Below are 20,612 nucleotides of genomic sequence, written 5' to 3'. Positions count from 1 at the left end.
TACGCCACTGACAGACAACTGTGTAACAGTCAGGATGGCATATTCTGCAAAGGCAATATTTTCTAGCCCTTATTTGAGTTGGGAGTCTGTGGTCAACACGACTGGAGACACGTCTTGTGTAATTTGTGGGTCGGTAGCTCCTTTCTGTCATGCATTCCCTAATAATTAATCCCCATTCAACAAACATAACCACACCAGAGACAAGCACAGCCACTTGGGCATCTAGTGTAGGAGCTTATAGAGGACCATACATTCCTTCAGCAAGTTAAAGGTGTGTTTTTACTCCAGTTCTGGAGGCTCGAAGATTAGGCCACTGTTCTCTCAAAGGAGCCTCAAAAGCGTCAAAGAAGGCAAGAATCTAATCTCTATCTTTTGGAAATATTTCCCTATTTCCCCTAGGCTTTAGCCAGGTTCTGTGGGGTCTTAAGTACAATTCCAGTACTTCAACGGCCTTAGCAAATATTGCCCTCATCTCCTTTTGAACTATTTTATTGATGGCTTTAATTGATGTTTCTTTTATTCTTGTTTTTACAGTGCTGTATGCTGTTATTTATATAAGAACAGCAGGGTATAAATATTTTAAGCAACAGACTTAAAAGACCCCCAGTCCCTGCCAGATAAACCCTCACAGCACCAGAGCAGGTGAAACTCTCCTGTCCTAGGCAAGAAGGAATGAGGGATGGAAGTATACCCTTACCCGGTGACGCTTGCCCTGTATCTTGGCTCGGGCAATCTCTGAGCTGCTGCGCCGAGGCCCCCGTCGTCGTCGGGCATAGTTCGCTTCCTGGAGCTCCTTCATTTTTTTCCTTTGAAGCCGAAGTTGGTGACTGCAGCCCACATTGTACCTGGCACAAGAAAGAAGGAAGAATAAATGAAGCAAGGCTCATTTGAGAATTCCTCTGCAAGCTGAAAATTCTAAGGTGCTAGTCCTTTTCCAGCAAAACAGTTTTGAGTATGGGAGTGCTCAAGCCCTACATGAAGAGTCGTTTCTACATCAGCCATCTAACCAGGCTTCTTGAGATCTTTCCATCAGGAGGTAGAAGCAACATACAGCCTCTAAATTATTACCCTCTAAATCTGGGCTTGAGGAATCCAATGGGAAAAGCAACCCTAATACCCAGGGTAACACTGTACAGGTTTAACCTCAACTTTCAGACTTGCTTTCTAGGGAAATAATTCATTATAAAGGTGCCTGAAACATTCTAGGTGCTATTCAGAAAGGGTACTTATTGAAAGGGATGTGGGTGGCGCTGTGGGTTAAACCACAGAGCCTAGGACTTGCTGATCAGAAGGTCGGCGGTTCGAATCCCCGCAATGGGGTGAGCTCCCGTTGCTCGGTCGCTGCTCCTGCCAACCTAGCAGTTTGAAAGCATGAAGTGCAAGTAGATAAATAGGTACCGCTCCAGCAGGAAGGTAAACGGTGTTTCCGTGTGCTGCTCTAGTTCACCAGAAGCGGCTTAGTCATGCTGGCCACATGACCCGGAAGCTGTACACCGGCTCCCTTGGCCAATAAAGTGAGATGAGCGCCGCAACTCCAGAGTTGGCCACGAATGGACCTAATGGTCAGGGGTCCCCTTTACCTTTCTTATTGAAAAACTACTTTCTCTTGAGCAGGTAGAAGGAGGCATCCATCCACTAATGGCATAAGTCCCCAGGGGGCTGGGAGAGGTAAGGAACCACATGACTACTTTTGTATAATGTCCCTCTCCTGTCCAATTAGTGGAGTGATCCTAGGAGATGAAGACTTCCTTCTAACAGAGGAGAAGAATTAAGAGCAATATATGGTTGCCTTAGGGACGCGGGTGGCGCTGTGGGTAAAACCTCAGCACCTAGGGCTTGCCGATCGCATGGTCGGCGGTTCAAATCCCCGCGGCGGGGTGAGCTCCCGTCTTTCGGTCCCAGCTCCTGCCCACCTAGCAGTTCGAAAGCACCCTCAAGTGCAAGTAGATAAATAGGTACCGCTTTATAGCGGGAAGGTAAACGGCGTTTCCGTGTGCTGCGCTGGTGCTGGCTCGCCAGAGCAGCTTCGTCACGCTGGCCACGTGACCCGGAAGTGTCTCTGGACAGCGCTGGCCCCCGGCCTCTTAAGTGAGATGGGCGCACAACCCTAGAGTCGGACACGACTGGCCCGTACCTTTACCTTTTTATGGTGGCCTTGGTGGCACAAAGTGCCTTCCATTAACTTTGGCTGGTGGCTCAACTGTAACCCTATCTGGACAGGGATAACCTTCAGTTGTTTATGCTATGGTAGCCTGTGGTTTAGGATACTTCAATACTTTGCAAACGCAGCTGATTCTGAAGATGTTTTGTAAAATACTTCTGGTGTAGAATTCGGTGGTGAGACCGGGACCAGAAGATCTGAAAATATTACATCGGTTCTGGCCCAACTGCAGTGGCTACTGATTAGTTTCCAGTCTCTATTCAAAGTGGTGGTTTTGACCTATAAAGCTTCAAGACCAGAGTAGCTCAACAAGTGCCTCTACCAGCCCAGGCTCTGCAGTCCATTGGGGTCCCTTCTACAAGTGATCACTCAAAGGAGGTGCAGAGGGTAACCACGTGACAACAAGCCTTTTCAGTGATTTTATCCTGATACTGGCCACTGACCACAATAAAATGACTTTGCAGGGGTGGCTCCCATCTGTGGAATGGTATCCCCAGGGAAACACACCTGTCTCCATCATTATCAAGTCTCAAGGAGGAGTTTCCAAGCGCCATTACCTCTTGGCACACGTTACAGAACAGAACCTTTTGGAACCACGAAATTGATTGGCTGGGCCGTATTTTCCGCAGAACTCGCATTTCAGCAGATTCCCTTTCTTGTCTTGCTCTGAGGAAGCAGGAGAAGCAGACACATAATAGTTAGTAAATCAACTAGCTTCATTAACCAGCAACATCAGAATGCAAGCTTAAGATTGTCTGTTTGATAGCAAGCTATACTCTCTGTTGAAAGCCAAGTATGGGAGACTCCCCAGAGAGAAAGAACTGGAAACCCCATTAGCCATTAGATCTGCAAAGCTGTGTGTAACAAAAGCACATCCCTTGTTCCCCTATGCTTATTTTGAGAGTGTGAAGTGGTGCTCTTCCTTATTCCACAGATAAAATGGGTAGCGCTTCAGTATAAACCATGTGATCCAATACAGCACCTCCACTCCTTCTCCTTTCCCCTGGGCACCCTTTCAGGAAAGAGTAATTAAAGCTAAGCATTTGGCTTGGCTCTCAGTAACCTACGTGTTTGACAAAGGTGGAAAATGTGAACGTAGAACTTGAAAGACCCTTACCCCACCCTACTCCTTCTCATCGACTACAGTCCCTAGAGGGGACTCACCTGCAGCAATGCTTTCCCCTCCTGGGGAGTTGCTAGGCTGGTTCTCGGTTTGCCTAGAGGGAACTCCTCCCTGAAGGGGCTTTTCAAATTCTTTTAGGAGCTGAGAGCAGCTCACCTGCATTCAAGACAGTGGAAGGGGGAAACCCGAGTCAGAAAGCAACTTTGTGCAAGAGTTTCGTTGTCTGATGCTAAGCATGCTTCAACTACAGGACTACTAGAATTTCTTTCCTGGCTTTAGCTAACATAAGCCAAGTTAGCAAACAGATCATGCTGGCAGTACAAAGAGAGAAAGAAGCAGAGAGCAGTCCCTGCCCTAGATACCCCAGGCTGAACCCTCTTACCGGAAAAGGCTCTGCCCCTTCCTGAATGACAAAGCCCTCTATGATGTGCGTAAGAATCTGAGGCTTGACAATGGCTTGCGGAGGTTTGGAATCTCCCGTCTGGCGTGACAACATGGCTAAGGTAGGCATAGGAGCAGCTGTAGGAGTGACAGAGCTGGAGTCACTTGGAGGTGCATTGGGGGAGGCACTGGGGAGGGACTCAGATTTCTCTGAAATAACAGAAGCAGCATTAACAAATTAGACCCATCTGAATTCTGTATGCAACTATGCAAATAATGTATTTGCAAATTATGTATTTGCATACATAAAAAAAATAGGTGGAATTGGCTTGGTTTGCGACATTTGTGGACTGCAAGCGTTACTGTATCAGTATGGCTTGCGTAGGGCATGCAGAGCTGGGCAGAGAAAGCTGCAGATGTCCACTATGGCAGGACAGCTCCTGCTCATTGTCAACTTCAAGTCATGGATGCCAAACACACAAGATGATCACATGTTGACCAAAGGCATTCACAGGACTGCATTCGTGAGCCGTGTAAGGAAGAAAGTTAAGCCATAAGACAAGTCCTGATCCAAATCATTTCCCCCAAGATTCAGAAGCTTCACCTGTGGTTTATGTGTGTGTTTTCAAGTTATACTCCATCACCACGATTCCGCTGTGTGCACAGGGGCATTCTAGTCCATTTATACATTCCACCCTCAATCTGCCACCAGGCCTAACCACTTATCTACTCTTCAGGGAGCAGGCAGAACTTACCCCTGTTCCCTTCACCTCCAAGGCCCCCCTTATCTTCTGTGACTTTGGGACTCTCTGCCACAGGAGACGACTTAGCAGGCAGGAGAGAAGGTGGTGCACTGGAGTCATCCCTCTCCTCTTCAGATTCTGCTTTGCGCTTGACTGCCGAAGTCTGTGGTTTGCTCTGTGTGGGAAGATGGGAAGGGACATGCAGATCCAAGAGAAGGAAGGAAATAATTCTATCCCAGACACTAAATAGGCAGCGAAATGCTGCTAACCTCCATAGGCTGTATGCAAAGAGATGCAAGTGGACATCACACCACAGGAATCTGCTTCTTCTTCACGCTGCATTTCCTTGCACCCCCACCCCCAAAAGCCATTCCTGAAGGTCCATGCTGGAACAGCATGGTAAGAGTTTTGAGAATTCAAGTGACTGAAGGCAGAAAATATGAAATGGAACTGCACCACAGTGGGTACGATCTACCAGGAAATTTTCCTACGGTGCCTTCATTAAATTAAACAAGAGCTGCAATGTTGTTCAAGTGCAGTAACTTTGTGGATTGGGGGGAAAGGCCTGATAATAGATGGAACCACTGGGTGAGCTGCAAATTATGATCTCCCAAGAAGTGCCATGAGAAAACCTTCCCAATTGCTTTACCACCTTCGAAAGATCCCTATCCAGATGACGGCATTTCACAGCTCACTCACTGTCTTGTAAAAAAAGATTGGGAAATGCTACCTGGACACCACAGTCTACAGTCCATTCCTGGTAACCAAGGCTACTAGGAAGTCTGTGAAACAGGCAACATACAAATGCAGTCCACCAGTCACATAAAACAGCACACAAAAAGCTAAATAACCATCCTGTTTAGCTGCTTGCCTAGGTCACCAAATACGAGAGGACTGTAAAACAGCAAGCAAGCAGATCACCGACAAACATGGCAGATAGACCATATGCTTTGCAGGCCTGACTGTACATGGTAAAGGGAATGACTCTCAGTTACTGGATAGCTAGGCTATGTCATATCCCAAAGCCACATGTGTGAGCAAGTGCGGATTTTGCCCCCCTCCAACATTCCTACTGTACTTGTGAGGCAACTTACAGGTAACTGGACAGGCTGCACGTAGTAGGCAGATGTTTGTGCCTGAGCCATGACGGGAGAGGAAACCGTATTCTTCACCTGGGTCGTGCCCTGGACCTGGGCCACGTTGACCCCCGAAGTGAGCAGTGGAGGAGCTTCTTGTAGAGGAGGAGGAGAACAAGTAGAAAAGGAGGCAGAAGAGGTCTGGGACAATGAGGATGCCGTGTGGGCCTGGGACACCGGCTGGACAACGGCTGGCAGGCCCCGGGGGGCCTGCACTGCTGTGTTCATCTGCGGAAGACCCAGAGCCTGAGCCTGGGCTGAACCTTGCTGGCGGCTGCCAACAACCTGCACTGGGATATGAGGCGGGGGCTGCTGGGACGCTGACATTTTGGCGGCCCCGAGCTGCGGAGACTTGAGAGGGGCTATGGGCGGCTTCGACTGAATGGGGACAGGCGTCTTAGTAGCTGCCTGGCAGAGGTTCTCCTGCTGGAGCTGCACCGGCTGAGGTTGTGACTGCAGCATGGGCTGGACGACAAGGGTCTGGGCTTGCTGTTGGCCCTGGAGGGGCGGGGCCTGCTGCTGAGCCTGCGCTGGCCCCTGCTGCTGCTGGGCCAGGGGCGGAGCTTGCTGTTGCTGCTGCTGCGCCAGCTGGAGGTGTGTGGCAGTGTGCAAGAGCTGGGACTGGCGGTGCTGGAACTGCTGCTGGTGATGGATGGCGATTTGCTGCTGGATCACCACTTGCTTCTGGAGGTGAATCTGTTGTTGCTGCTGGATCAGCGAGTGAGGCTGGATTTGGGTATATGTGGCTGTAAAGTATGAAAAAAAAAACCCATAGTATTATGACACACCATCTGGGTGCACACCGCTTTATAAAGCAATTTAGGCAAAAGTGACCAACCCCAAGAAAACTGCAATCTTGGGCAAGGCCAGGCCACATGGGTAGGAGGCGAGCAAAAGCAGTTGAATACACTTAAGAGTGGGGAGGTACGGTTGCTTAGTGGCAGAGTGCAGTCCCTGGCCCAAACTCTGGCATTTCCAGAAAAGGAACTAATGTAGTAGAGCTGAACAGGACCTCTGCCCAAGACCTTGCAGAGCTACTGCATGCATCACAAAAGTGGGACCTGCAGGCAGCCAAAGAGGTCTTCATTGACACTTACTCCTCTCCCTCTGCAACTGGATTTGATGGGGAAAGAAGAAAACAAAACAAAACTTTTTTTTCAAAGCCAACTGGTGCCTAGGGGTTTGGGAGGAGGCACACCGTTGTGAGGCATGTGTGGTGCCCATGACAGTTTCTCTGGAAATATGCCCAGAAGCCCAAAAGGGCTGGCGTCCCCACCAATACAGACTAGAAGGACAAGCAGAAGGCAGCTTTATATGCTTCACATCTCAGTAATAAGCCATCAGTGCAAAATGAAGGAAGTGAGTGAGAGTACACTCTCCAGGGCACATCGACTCCAAGCCAACTGCCCAACAAGAAGCAAGCAATGGGTTAAAATAGATTGCAGCCAATCTGCCCTGAGCCATCCAGCAAGGGGCTGTACAATTGTGAAGATGGTGAGCCTGGTTAAGGGGTACATGGATGAAGGTATCAGTCAAGTCACTGGAAGGGTCACCAGTAAGGAAAGCATGAACTGTCACCTACCAGAACTGATCAAGGTCTGGCTTGGGGCTGGTGTCGCTGTCCTGGTCAAGTTCATGCCTACAGTCTGTTGACCATTACCATCTGCTTCAGCCTTCTTTGCTGCTGCATTTTCTCCTTCCGTCTGACTTCCCTGGCTCACAGTCACTGCCTGGGCAGCAGAAGCCACCGGTAAAGGCTGAACTACACCAGTACCCTTCCTCTGGCAGCTGCCCCCTGGGCCGGATGAGGCTGCTTGGCTTAGCCCGGAAGTAGTGTGGCTCCCCACTGAAGATGCCACAACCCCAGAGATGCCATTGCTTCCTGCTGCCCCTTGACTGAGATTAAGTGACTGGCCTACATTGCCAGAAGCGGCTTGAGTCACTGTCAAGGTCTGGCCAGCATGGGTGGCCTGGGGTAGTACTGAAGACTGGGAATTCCCGGATAAAACAGCCTTTGGAGCAGAAGCCTGGAGCTGTGCATTAGCTGCTGAGGTCTGCTGACTTCTGACAGCCAAATTCTGCACCTGGGAAAAAATGCAGAGAGACAGATAGAAAAAGAAAAAGAGGGGGAGAGAGAGAAATAAATGACTCATTAGCTTCAGGTTACAAGAGGCAGGGACCCCTGGTATCTACTCTGGCTTAACCAGCAGTAAAAACTGACCATGCTGAACAGCTGTTAGGAAGCTCTTTTCTCTTTTATTTTGGTGCTGCACCCTTTGTCTTGTACCCAAAAATAAGTGTCACAAGGTACTACAGGGAGTGAGGAATCAAGCTTTTTATTATTTTAAAGGGATCAATCCTTTAAAATCGCAGCTCGTTTCTTCCTCATTTTCAGTAAAATTAAAGATCTCATGGCACTTTCTGTAAGGAGCTTAAAGAAAATCCATTTAACTCAACCCTGTGCAGTCACCCCCATTGTGTTGAAAGGCTGCTCCCTCAAACTGAACCTTTTATATTTGTTTTATGGTTCTCTTTTGTAAGCTATCTTGAAAATCTAGATTTAAGTACACATTTTCAAATAAATAAATAAAAATTAAAAGAAAAGAAACTGAATCTTTTCTCTCTCTCCCTAATGCACTTTTGGGATAAAAGATTACTTTTACCTAAAAACCACTAATTGAGATAGAAAATAGATGCAGAGAAGTTAGTTCTAAAATGTCTCTAAAGGCTCCAAGAAATGCTGGGGAGGAAGAGGAGGAGGAGGAGGAGAGGGCAAGATATGTAACAAGCGGCAAGCCACAGTCAAAGCCTAAGCAACACTGAAGGTCCACAGAGGTCATTTCCCCTGTCTTGTCAAATTAGTCGTCGGCCTTCCCTCCCCCCCCCACTTTACCTGGAAAAACCCTCGTCATGCAGAAACAGGCACCTCAGGTTTCTGGAGCCCCATCAAGTCTGATTGTTAAGTCTGGAGTACTTGTCAAGCGGCAAACAGCACGTGTTCTTCGCATCAGGACGAGAATACAAGGGCATAACCAATCAATGGGGGATAACCAATCAATGCAAAAAGTGCAGCTGACTAGCTAGCTGATTCAGTCAGCTGCAAGCATGAACCCAGGTTTTGCGAACCAGAAAGCCACTGGCTGAAGTGTGCAGGGACTGAATGGAACAGGGATGTTCTTCTCATGGGATGTTTGAGCCAGAGGGACACACCCGATACTGGGGCAGGCCAGGCTGGTCATGGGAACCCCAGAAGAGGGTGTCACTGACCTGGTCTGTGTCTGTGTGGACCCCAGGAGAATGAGTGGGTGGTGCCTCCTGCTGAACAGCAGCCACGGCCCCGTTAGGCATCAGGATGAGCTGGGAGGTAAGAGGTACATTGCGGCCCAAGGTCCGGTTCACCTGCAACAGGTTCCCCAGCTGCGGCTGTTGAGGGAGGGTTAGGTGGTGTGGAGATGGGAACAGCAGGAGGGAGAAAAAGGAGGAAAGAAAGCGAACCACAAGCAAATAGGTTATCACGGTGCATGGGGCCTAGGGTCTCCGATAAGACAGTCATTCTGTCTCAGCATTTTCCTCCATCATGGCCACTTTGCAGGCGGTGGAAAGCAGGTTTATTATTTCCAAAAGCCAAACCACCTCCACCTCTCCATACTGGGCCAGCAGCATAGGGTGCCTATAGGTTTGTGTGGCAGATGTTAAGCGTGGAGTGAAGGGAATGAGGGACTCCTGCTAGCTTAGATAAACTGCAAAACTTTTTTTTCCCCATACTGAAAAGCTGTAACCAAGATAACTAAAAATAATCTGAGGCCAAACAGATCACAAGGAGTTTGCTATTTCACAGATATGCAACCAAAGTCAAGGATGGAAATGTGAGGAGGGGAGAGTACAAAGAAGTGTGTTTCTCATTTAGCCTAATTAAGAAGATGGCTTTCCGGAAACTCTTTAAAGAACAGAAGAGAAAGCATTAAAAGTCAGGGTATTTTAAATGGATGGAATGGAGTCGTATTTCAGATGAGCACTTTATTAAGGCTGCTTTAAAAGAGATCTGTTTTGTAATGCATTACATAAAATCGTACCAAGTGCCATGGGGTCTTTAAGATTCATGGAAAATAAAACTGCAAATGACACTAAATATCCTCTGTCCCTGTAGTACATCTGCTGAATTGAGAATCAACCAACTGTTCAAGGGAACAGAGATTGCTAACTTTTGTCTGAGCACAAAATAGAAGACTGTATGAAAGCTGGAGATTCATCAGAGGGCTGCGAGGTATTTATGATGGGTGAAAGCAACACGTGTACAACTCTTACCCGAAGGTACATCTGAGCTTGTGACTGGTTAAGAGGTGGCGATGTGGTGTTACCAAGGAGCACCGATTGTGTCAAGGTGGTGGCACTAGGTGAACTCACACTCTGCGAACGGCTGATTAACTGTGCAGCTGATGTGGTAGCCAAATTAATCTGTAAAGTGAAAAGTTGGTGTGGAGGGAGGGGGTAGATGAAAAGTAATATTAACAGAATCTAAGCTAGAAACAATTTCAAAGAAAGTGTGGCTGAACTCCAGCAATACGACTGGAACAAGGCCCACCAGCCACTTTCATGCTCCCCTCCCAAACTCACCTTGTTAAGAGCCCAGAAATTATCTGAAAGAAAAGTGTGGGGGGAACACAACCCACCCTTTTCAGCAGCCCTACCAGGCTATGTGAAAAGGAGCAGGGGAGGGGAGGGGAGTGCAGCAGCTGCTCTCCAAAACCTCTTTGCTCAAATTATTCTCAGAACTTCAGCAACTGGAAGAACGTAACAATGGACTTGCAAACAATGACCATTCGATTAAGCACTAAATAAAAGCAGCATATGCAGTTTTATTATCAACAGGCGACAAGTGCTTGACACAGCCCTCTTCTGTAGATGCTAATGTTCCCCTTTTATTCAGTTATCATTAGGAAGGAATATCCCCTCTAGGGATGCTGCTCAGTCTTCTCACTTGCAAATAAGGAACTCCCATTCTCTTTTTCCACCCTGACTGACAATACTATCTACAGTCATACCTCATGTTACGTTTGCTGCTGGTTGCACGTTTTCAGATTGCGTCCTGCAGCGACCCAGAAGTACCGGAAAGGGTTACTTCCGGGTTTCGCCACTCGCGTATGCGCAGACGTGCAAAATGACATCACGCGCATGCACAGAAGAGGCGAATCACGACCCATGTGTGTGCAGACACAGGTTGTGTTCTTTTAAGGTTGCGAACGGGCCTCCGGAATGGCTCCCGTTTGCAACCAGAGGTACCACTGTACTCTCCTCCACCAATACTAGCAAACATTCTCTCAACATTGAAGTTACCCATCCATAGCCAACTAATTCTCCTAGAAAACAGACATCGGGTGCCCAATCATTTGAGGGCAAGTTAGCTGCTTACCGAAGCCTGTGTAGTAGCTGTCTGTTGAGAAGTGCTTGTGTTTGGAGAGCTTGCTTGTCGGCTCGCTGCAATTGTAGCCTGTAAGAAACATTATATATTCTTCCAAAACCAAGATTTAGCCAAGGGCCCCATTATTCCCATGTTTTCTGGTCCTCAAAAGGTAAAACACAACAAAATGGTCATTAATATCTGCCTCGTGTTCATTTCTCTAGCTTAGTTGAAAAGCAGCCGCTATACCAGGGGTGGCTAACCTTTTCCTCTCTATATGTTGCTGGACTACAATTCCCATCATCTCTGGTTATTGCTCATATTGCTTGGAGCTTATGGGAATTGTACTGCAGCTGCAGGGCCACTGGTAAGCCACCTCGACCCTTCAATGTAATTAAACTTGCCCCTCCACAATGCTCCCCAACAAAGAGCAAAAGAAGTGAGGAATTAACCTATCATCAATACATACTCTCTCTTCAATCAGACATATAACCAGATATCTTAATTCTGTTTAAGAATCAGTGTAGGCTGAGGCTACCATTTATTTAGACGATTTGAGCAAATCGTTGGTATTTCTAGATATGAGGGAGTTGGGAGTACAGTTTGTGATGTGCAAGACAAGACCTTTACTCTGCTATAAAAGCATTTTGAAAGCAATGTAGCCATTGCTAAGACAATGGCAGGTGCTGGGCAAGACCTTTTACATGGGCAGAAGGGAAGTATTTTCATCACAAGCTACAACTGACAGCTACACCTGCTCTGTCAGAATAGGCATTTATCAGACATAGAAGAAACACCTACTTAGGCTCACATCTACAACACTAAGTCAAGTTGTTTCAAAACGTCTCAGGGAAATGTGGAACAGACTTAACATCATTTTCAACACACGTCATCTAAATTATTATCACCTTCCCAACTTTTACCTGTCAGGAACAGAACAGTTAACAATATAAAAGGGAGGGAAAGGAAACTGATAATCTAAAGGAGGACTATTTTAAATTCAAGTTTGTTTGTTTTTAAGCGGGGGATGGCAGAGGGGGGCAAACAGAAACAAATAACAAAAGTTAGCAAAATGCCCTGCTTCATGACTCATGTGTAGACTATGAGTGGAAAGGTAGTTTGTAAATTATAAGGAAGGTCTGCAGGAAGGTACATCCCTTTCCACACTGCACCTTCCTGCAGGATCTCTGCCAGCAAGAGCCATGCCACCAAATGTAAGGGGTGAAAGCGAAGTTTTGTCTTTAACTGCAACTGTGTCCCAGAACCAACCTGGAGTGCTACAGCTTGTAGTGAACTAGCTGGTAGATAGAAAAGTTCAAAATGCATGTAAAATCGTATACAGGCAATGACCATTCTGTGCATGACCAAGGCACACATGACTACACGCACACACATCATTTTTGGCCCCAGAAGTGGGCAGGGCAGGCTTACATGTGCTCCGCCAACACACGGGATGACCCAGAATGCAATCCCCACGCAAATGGGGAGTTGCCTGTACTGGAAAACGTGTACCAATAAGCTCTTAAAGAGACAAAGAGTTAATAAGCATTTTTTTTTCCAGAGCAGAACAATTGGTGTCCACTAAGTCCATTACTGTGAAAGTACAACGTTCTTTTCCCTTCCTTTGAGATCCCCTCTTTGGGCCCTATCCATCCAAAACCTCATTTGTTTATTCCAAACTAGGTGTTTCACTCTTCCCTGTTTTAGGTAACTCTTGTCTTTTGAACAGTCTGTCTCACCTGCTGGACTGCAGCCAGACTGTGTAACTGAGCACTGTTGAGCTGCTGTTGGAGCATAAACTGGTGGAAATACTGGGCTGCATTGGGCTGCCTCTGCAGTGCTTGAAGCGCCTGTAATAAAAAAATAAAAATTCAGAATACAAAACAGAACACATCCTAACATGCCCGAGGTCTCACAGGACAAAATAAGTGAAAACATATAGAATCACAGCCCCCTATCAGCAGATCTGGACCACTATATATTTATTAGTGGAATAGCAGAACATTAGGCTAAAAATGGTTCCACCAGCTTAATTAGAATGGCCAGGAACACAATAATCCTTAGATCTATTAGGTATTAAGCAGAACCTAGCAATGCATGGGGCATGTTTCATGCCTCACATTGATTTTCCTAGGCCACTGGATAAGGCAGGAGTGAAGAACTGAAACTGGTCAAAGGATTTGATCCTTACCACCCCACTCCTGGGGACCAACTTTGACAACTTCAAAGGGACTGATCAGCTGATTGACAGTTACAATGAGCCCCTCTGAAGTACATTTGCTGGCAGATTGGATTCAAACTGTACATACGAACTCTGCAGCTATCTGGAGAGGGAAAATATCCATTTTCAGGTGCAAATGGACAAAGTGGGGCTTGCAGCGAGCCCTCTTGAAGGCACACTGCCAGTTCCAATCGCATCACCAATGCTGAAAGCAAACCTTCAAAGGGACACACGGACAGGTTCCTCTAATGTGAGGAACACAACCAATTCAGTGCTAGTCTCCTACAGGTTCACTGCACTGGCTAAGCCTCTGGAGCAATTTCCCCTGTGCTCATAAACAGGGCACCTACTGGCTAAGCAGCAGTTTAAAGTGATGTGCTGCTACTCTGATGATGATACCTTCCAGGGCAGTTTTTCCCCCAAGAACAAAGATGGTCCCCCACCTGCACTGCCTGCCGCTCATATAGAGTCATCTGAGAGATCTGAGGGCGAGTGCTTCCTCCAGAGCTTGAGCTGCCACTAGCAGAGTTTGAGTTTTGCTCGCTTTCCGTCTCCATAGTGTCAGGTCCCCAAGATCCTTGCCTGAAGCTTTGTCTCAAGCCCTAGATGAAGAAAACTGGGGGTTAGCTCATGTCACAGAAACTACAACATTTATCTCCCCCTGCATTATAAATTTATGGAACCTTTCCTTCCTAAGCTCATCATCACACAGCTTAACCAAAGCCTCTAAAATGTCTTTCCTGGGCTACAATACTGAGAGAAGAATCTGTGGGACCCCAATAATTGAGGCTATATTTAAAATAACCATTAAAATCACACATTTTGATATGCAAATTCCTCCAGATTTATAGCCATGATTCTATAGCACTAAAGCAAAGTTAGGTTACCTGTGACGGTTTAAAGACATGGAAGTCAAGAACAATGTAGATTATTCATAACAAGCATTCATCACTGGGGCTCATCATAGTTTTGTTTTTGTTTTTTTACCAGGAAGCATAAAGTGGGCAAAGGAATATCTGACGGGCTTATACAACATACGGGCTTATGCATGTAACAAATAGGAAGTTTCACAAGAACCGCCTAATGGATTAAGTACGAACAAGTTTTCTTCTAGCACCACACTCAGAAATATGCCTGAACTTCTTTGGGCATGTGCCAGGGCACTGGAATAGTTTTGTATCAACTTCCTAGAATGCCCCCAACACACATCCCTTGGAGATGTGATGTTGACTGGACAAGGGTGGAATCCGAGAGGGAGACTCTGACTGTCCCACACTGGAGCCCAGTGAGAAATATAGATCTGAGTTATCCTATGGCCCTGGGATGCTGTCCTTGGGACTGTAAGATTCCACCCTTGGTATAGAGATGACTCTCAACTTATGTGCGGGTTTCGTTCTGGCGCATAAAGCCAAAAATGAGTATGGCCAGAATACATTTGGTTCAATGGCAGGTGAGATTGTCAAAGTCTTTTTTTCCTGGACACCCACCCCCTTTCCATTTTTTTTTAAAAAAAGATTTGCCAAGCGTGTTAAGCTGAATGCGCGCAAGTTAAATGTGTGTAAGTTGTGAGTTACTTGTAAGGCTATGTCCAAACAATTCAAAGCTTTACATGGAAAATGTGTTTATTGCAATACTTTAAAATACTTTAAGCAGAGCATACTCAAGAGCATACACTTTATTTGCATTGTTGGATTTTAAGGAAAGCATACCGAAAGTATTTTCGGTCCATTTTCTGTAGCAGCTCAAACTACCAGGATCTGAATACAGTCTCAAACCACATAAAGGCGGCGACTGTTTTAGGTGTGTCCAATTGATGCACAACGCATGGGTCCTTTTAGACTTGGAAGAGGGCAGAACGGAGCATGAAATCCTTATGCACATTCCGCCAACATGTGCAGAGGGGCCAAGAATGGAACCCCTGTGCAAAATGGTCACCGTTTATACAATATGTATAACCAAGTAATACATAGATTCGTCATTTTCCTAATTGTACACCATTCTGAACTGTGCTTAGCTTTTTAAAAAAGAAAATTTAAAATAGAAGAGCATGTAGAACAAAGGGGAGATACAGATATTTAAGGCAGTCACTACGACTGGGCTTGCAAAGTGTTTCACATCCTTAAGTATAAGGATCAAATGTTTTAACAGCTATGATTTTTCCAGCTTGGCATTATATTAAATCTTATTAACAGCATTACAGCCTTAATACATAGCATTACGAAGAGACCTGCATCACAAGAAAGGTTCATTATTTGTGTGATGAAGCATGGAATGTTGGAAGAAAAGCAACATACTCCACCAACTGAATTCAAATGTTACCTTCCCAGTATTGCATTTATTATATAACTGATTTACACATTTGCAGATCATATTTATATACTTATCTGAGGGTGGAATATTTGTTTTTATAACTTGTTTTTAATTATGAGCATTGTGGCAGAAAGCAGGGTATGAGTAACTGATGAGATATCAGCCTGTGAAACTCTCAAATTCCCTCCATAATTTTACCAAATCATACAGCCACTAGCTTTTGTTAATAAGTCTATCTGTACAGATCTGACTGAAAACCTCAGCACCTCTGGCTTTTATAGCTCAATAATAAGTGCCAATGCACATCCTATCTAAATTCAGAAGATGTGCCCAAGCATGGAGAATTATTTAAGCTGCTATCTACCCACACAGCAGTGGCTCTTTCAAGATTATCAAATTTTAGTTGCAACTTGTTTCTTACAGACATTCTATTGCAGGGATATTGCAATTTCCTATAACTAGCTATGCTGTATTTATCAGAAAACCAAATAATTTTCCAAGATAGCACATGCATCGTCCCTGCAGCTTCAAATACAGGTTCATTAATATTCTGATTTTCAAAGCTGTGAACTTTGTCTCCCCAGTTGTGGGGTACACATTTAATGTAATTATTTGTTGCCTGAAATAATAGATACAAAACTGTATAGTCAAGAGTGCTATGAGATCCATCATGGGAGAAAGGTGGGATATAAAGGTGCCAAATATTTGAGGACTACACTGGCTGCTGCTTAGAATGAATAAATTTAAATTAAACCAAATTTTAATTCAATTATTTTTAATAGAAATGACAGTAATTACTACTTTTTTGTTTTAAAGGAAATCTTACGTTAATGCAAACAGATATGTTAAAATCTACCCCACTTGAAATTGAATCATGACTATATCAGACACACTGAATTAAAGTTGTTTTTCTGTTTCAACAGAAAAAACAAAGGGAGGGAAATCTCACTTTTGAGGTTAAGTATTACATGTGCCACACTATAAGCTTGTTCAGACAATCGTATCTCAGACTATTAAGACAATATGCATGTGCTTTTGTCACACACAAAGCTCTATTGTACATGCTGCAATTAAACCAGGAAGCTTCCAATTAACCGTACTTTCCCACTTCATCCAAACTAGCAAAATGTTATCAGCTTTGGAACAAGCCAGGATATTACACCAAAGTTTGAAGCCAGCATATTAGCCCAGTAAGGTTAATTAGAAGTTTCTTGATTTAATCAAAGCTTACAGCAAAGGGAAAAACACAGAGACGGCCTATGCAGGCAAAAGGCTTGGGTATATCACAACTTTATAATCCAAGGTATGATTGGTCTAAATGTTGCCATAAATCATGAACTGTATTTATTATTATACATCTTCTGCTGGACCCAGGGCCAGGAAGCAGGGTGGATTTGATTTAAATCAAATCGATTTAAATAACGATTTAAAGTACTAGTCAGTAAGACTTGATTTAAATAATTGGCTTTTTAAAAAAACATTCCTGCTGGTATAATCTTAATATTTACAACTAGATGAAGGTTTGATTTTTGGAATAATAAATTTTCAGAGTAGTTTTTACAGTTATATCAAAAATTACAGATTTGGTTATACTATTAGAAATACATAGACAGATAATTATGAAATTATTGTGAGGCTTAATAAGTTAACTGTTTATATTTGGACAACTTTTCCACTGTACATTATTGGAAGAAGAAAAATAATCCTTTCCTTAATAACAATTTGAACATTATAGTATATGTATCCATGTTTGTTAACTGAAGTGGTTAAACTTTTTTTAAAAAACAACCAACTTAGACTGAGTTTCAGCACACATGAAGAACTTAAAACAAATCCTTATTTCCTGATTATAGCCTTTGTAACTTAAATAGAAAACTATCTTTAGAAATATTTTTCCCTCCAAAAGCATTTTATTTTAAAAATCCAATTTAAATCAAAATAATCAATTAAAAAATTTTTTAAATCCCATTTAAATTTTTAGAAATCTGATTTATTTATTTTTTTTTTTAAATCATTGATTTTTATCCACCCTGCCAGCAAGCCATCAGTGGCTCAAGGATCCAGTATTTCACCAGGATCCTCCACTGAACCAGCAGGGTGATCTGTACATACAGGTACTTGTTTTACATTTTACATCCTCTGATGGAGGGATCTTAAGAGAGCAAACTTCAATGGACTGAAGCAAACTTGTAAAAAAAGAGTGGACCAAAATTCTTCCACAAGGATGTAAGAGACTGATGAAGTCTAAATTATTTTTATAGCCTCTACGGGTATTAAATCTGCCCCTGGGGCTTTCCCGTTTCAGTTGGGCTACCAGACTCTAGATCAGAGGTCCACAAACTAAGGGCCATGGGCCGGATAAGGGACTTGTTTATCCGCGCGGCCCCCCCCCCCCGCTCTTACCGGCGCTGCGCTGCACGGCTGCCCACTTCCAGGTCGGAAGAGCACCAGAAATAGCTTGTGCACATGCACTATTTCCAGTGCACATCTGGGTCAGAGGAGGTCCGTGCACATGTGCACAAGCTATTTCCGGTGCTCCTCCGACCCAGAAGTGCGCCAGAAATAGCATGTGCGCACGCATATGGGCACGTGCTGCCCGCCGCACGATCGGCACTGGAGACACTAGCCCGAGGCCTGGTAAGTTTGCTGACCCCTGCTCTAGATCTCTTGACGTTGTCTGGGCAGCATGAAACAACAGAGCATGCCCTTCTTCATTTCCAGTATTACACAGACATTCGAACCAGGTTTATCCAACCCATCTTATATAAGTTCCCTGGGCATTCAAAACAACACAAGATCTCCCTGTTACTACAGGACAAAAGCCCAGAAATTACATATTCAGTCACCAGATTTTGCGTTGCCATGACAGATATTCGTTGAAGGATGGTCTATGATACAATTCAGTCCTAAATTGAAGGCCCATATTGTTAGATCCACTCTTTTGAAGCCCCACCCTACATAGTTGTTTTAACTGGTCTTTTTAAAATTTTCTCATCAGTTTTTTTTCATCCTTTATTTATGCTTAATTAAGTATTCTATGTATAAGGTTTAAGCTATGTTTGGTTCTTGCTCCCAATTATTTAATAATTATTTGCTTAGACTCTTACTGTTATACTATTTATTTAGATGCTCTGCTTATGCTGGTCTGTGACCATAATAAAGTAAATTTCAACTGATGAAGTCATACAGAAAATGATGACTTATTTCTGCTGAAGGTGGTTCATGAGGTGTACTTAGTTTTTCACACACAGCTTTTCCACTTTGGCTTTATTTCTGCTAAATAAATCATGACACTGTGTAGTATGTCATGTGCTGCTATTCATCTGAGGTTGTATTTACCAAATTTTAAGACCTCATATGTAAAACCACAGAAATCAAAGAGTATGTACTTCCTTTTTCCCATGATTGTATAGGATAGCTTATGACAATCCTGGAACATTAGCTACTGTCACAAACTGAGATCAAGGGAACCCATTAGAGAAATCTCTAAATGCAGAATAGATCATGTAAGGAAGATTATAACTGAAGTCATAATACAGATAGTACGGTCAGAGAGTTAAGCATATGGAAAACATTTAATACATTTTACAGGAAGGTAAAGACAGATGATTTTCTGGTACTGTATATTACATTCCCTACACATAAACACATACCAGCAGCAGGCATACCCTATGAGGCTTACAGGATGGATTTTTGCTGCTGCTGCCACCTATATTTTATCTCTCGGGAAGAAAGCTCAACAAATGCAGCTCTGCAAAATTGGCATCAAGTAAATGTCCCATTGATTGAAAATAGGAACTTCCAAACATCATTCTTAGGAATAAATACATTTTCACCAAAGCAGCAAAAACAACATTCCCAAAATGTTGTCTGAAGATATGTTTGGAAGGCCACTAACATCATTGAGTGTGTAACCCTCTTACCTCAATGCAAAAATAATTAATTACTGTAACACAGTCACTTTTCAGTGCCCGTTTCTGAAAGTTGGCCAGAGTATTGCAATACACAAGGTAGATTATCAATGCCAGTTTTCATACTGTTAAAATCAACACATTTTGTCTTATACTGGTATACAGCAGAAAAACTAAGACACTTTAGCACACCTGTGCCTTGAATCAATTGATTGAAAGGCACTATAACATATTTACTTACATTATTTATTTTTGGAAATATATTTGCTAAGCCTGCATTTTTTACAACTTAGGACAGGGTGAATTTTTCATAGTGAAAGGAAATATAAAAGGGCACACTAGATAGTAGATCTTGCTACAGGGACACAAAAGATCTGTGCGCTAAATTCTACCTTGATCTAGCATATTTTGGGGAAAGTGGTTTGTTTTTCCTTCTGTTCTCTGTGGGTTTGGATGCTTCTTGTTATATTGCTGTCAAACTCGGCACCAGGTTTCCCAAGGTGAGGGTATTAGTTTTCATCAACGCTGGACTGCTGGCCACCATTCTGAATCAACATTGTGGGCCCAAGCATTATTTTTGTTTGATCGCACATTTTAAGGCATGAAGGGTCCAAACTACAGCAATTTTGAAACTATTTGGCAGGTCTTTGTCAAATCTGTCACGATGGTTATAACCTGCGCCTAACCTGGCATGAAAGGGCCTGAGGTGGACAAACTGATCTTCATCTACATTTGGACACTAGAGGCAGTTTTTAATCAATATGGTACGTCAAATTAACCCTAATTAAACTTTAGTTCACGGAGAGAGAGAAATTGATTCGGGGTCATGCAGACCCCTGGGTTAGTGTGTGTGTGTATGCACAGTCCTGTTGTCTTTGTCCCCATGGGGAAGGGGACGACAGAAGACGAGATGGTTGGATAGTGTTCTCGAAGCTACCAGCATGAGTTTGACCAAACTGTGGGAGGCAGTGGAAGACAGGGTTGCCTGGCGTGCTCTGGTCCATGGGGTCACAAAGTGTCGGACACGACTAAATGACTAAACAACAACAACATGCACAGTCCTAAAACCTAAAAAAAATGCACTATCCACTTAAAAATATCTTGAGATTTATTCAAATTCCTGGGCAGTGCCAGGCATTTCCCACTATAAAAAAGGAGCATACTTTGGAGTAAAATGAAAATCTGATCTAAGTTTCAAATTTGAAAATCAACTCTCAAACTGAAGACA

General features: G+C 44.1%; 1 protein-coding gene across 10 annotated transcripts in view; it reads right to left on the bottom strand.

The window, feature by feature from the left end:
* The window catches only part of PHC1 (polyhomeotic homolog 1), a 28,313-nt gene that overhangs the window by 4,201 nt on the left and 3,500 nt on the right, over positions 1-20,612 (bottom strand). For 2 of the 10 annotated variants that reach the window (XM_083483305.1, XM_083483303.1), the window contains exons 2-13: positions 13,607-13,765; positions 12,682-12,792; positions 10,955-11,032; positions 9,850-9,999; positions 8,812-8,967; positions 7,127-7,628; positions 5,503-6,290; positions 4,421-4,583; positions 3,667-3,875; positions 3,326-3,440; positions 2,719-2,827; positions 698-845 (exon numbers count right to left, since the gene is read on the bottom strand). In XM_083483305.1, the coding sequence (XP_083339431.1) occupies positions 698-845; positions 2,719-2,827; positions 3,326-3,440; positions 3,667-3,875; positions 4,421-4,583; positions 5,503-6,290; positions 7,127-7,628; positions 8,812-8,967; positions 9,850-9,999; positions 10,955-11,032; positions 12,682-12,792; positions 13,607-13,720 (2,643 nt within the window). In that variant the 5' untranslated portion in view covers positions 13,721-13,765. The remainder of the gene's footprint in view (positions 1-697; positions 846-2,718; positions 2,828-3,325; positions 3,441-3,666; positions 3,876-4,420; positions 4,584-5,502; positions 6,291-7,126; positions 7,629-8,811; positions 8,968-9,849; positions 10,000-10,954; positions 11,033-12,681; positions 12,793-13,606; positions 13,766-20,612) is intronic. The other 8 variants (XM_083483312.1, XM_083483311.1, XM_083483307.1 and 5 more) reach the window with 7 other exon arrangements.

This window comes from Podarcis liolepis, assembly GCF_965112155.1.
Source record: "Podarcis liolepis genome assembly, chromosome: 17".
In the NCBI taxonomy this organism is placed as follows: domain Eukaryota; kingdom Metazoa; phylum Chordata; class Lepidosauria; order Squamata; family Lacertidae; genus Podarcis; species Podarcis liolepis.
The sequence above is the reverse complement of the archived record's forward strand: the minus strand, read 5'-3'. Positions and strand labels throughout refer to the sequence as shown.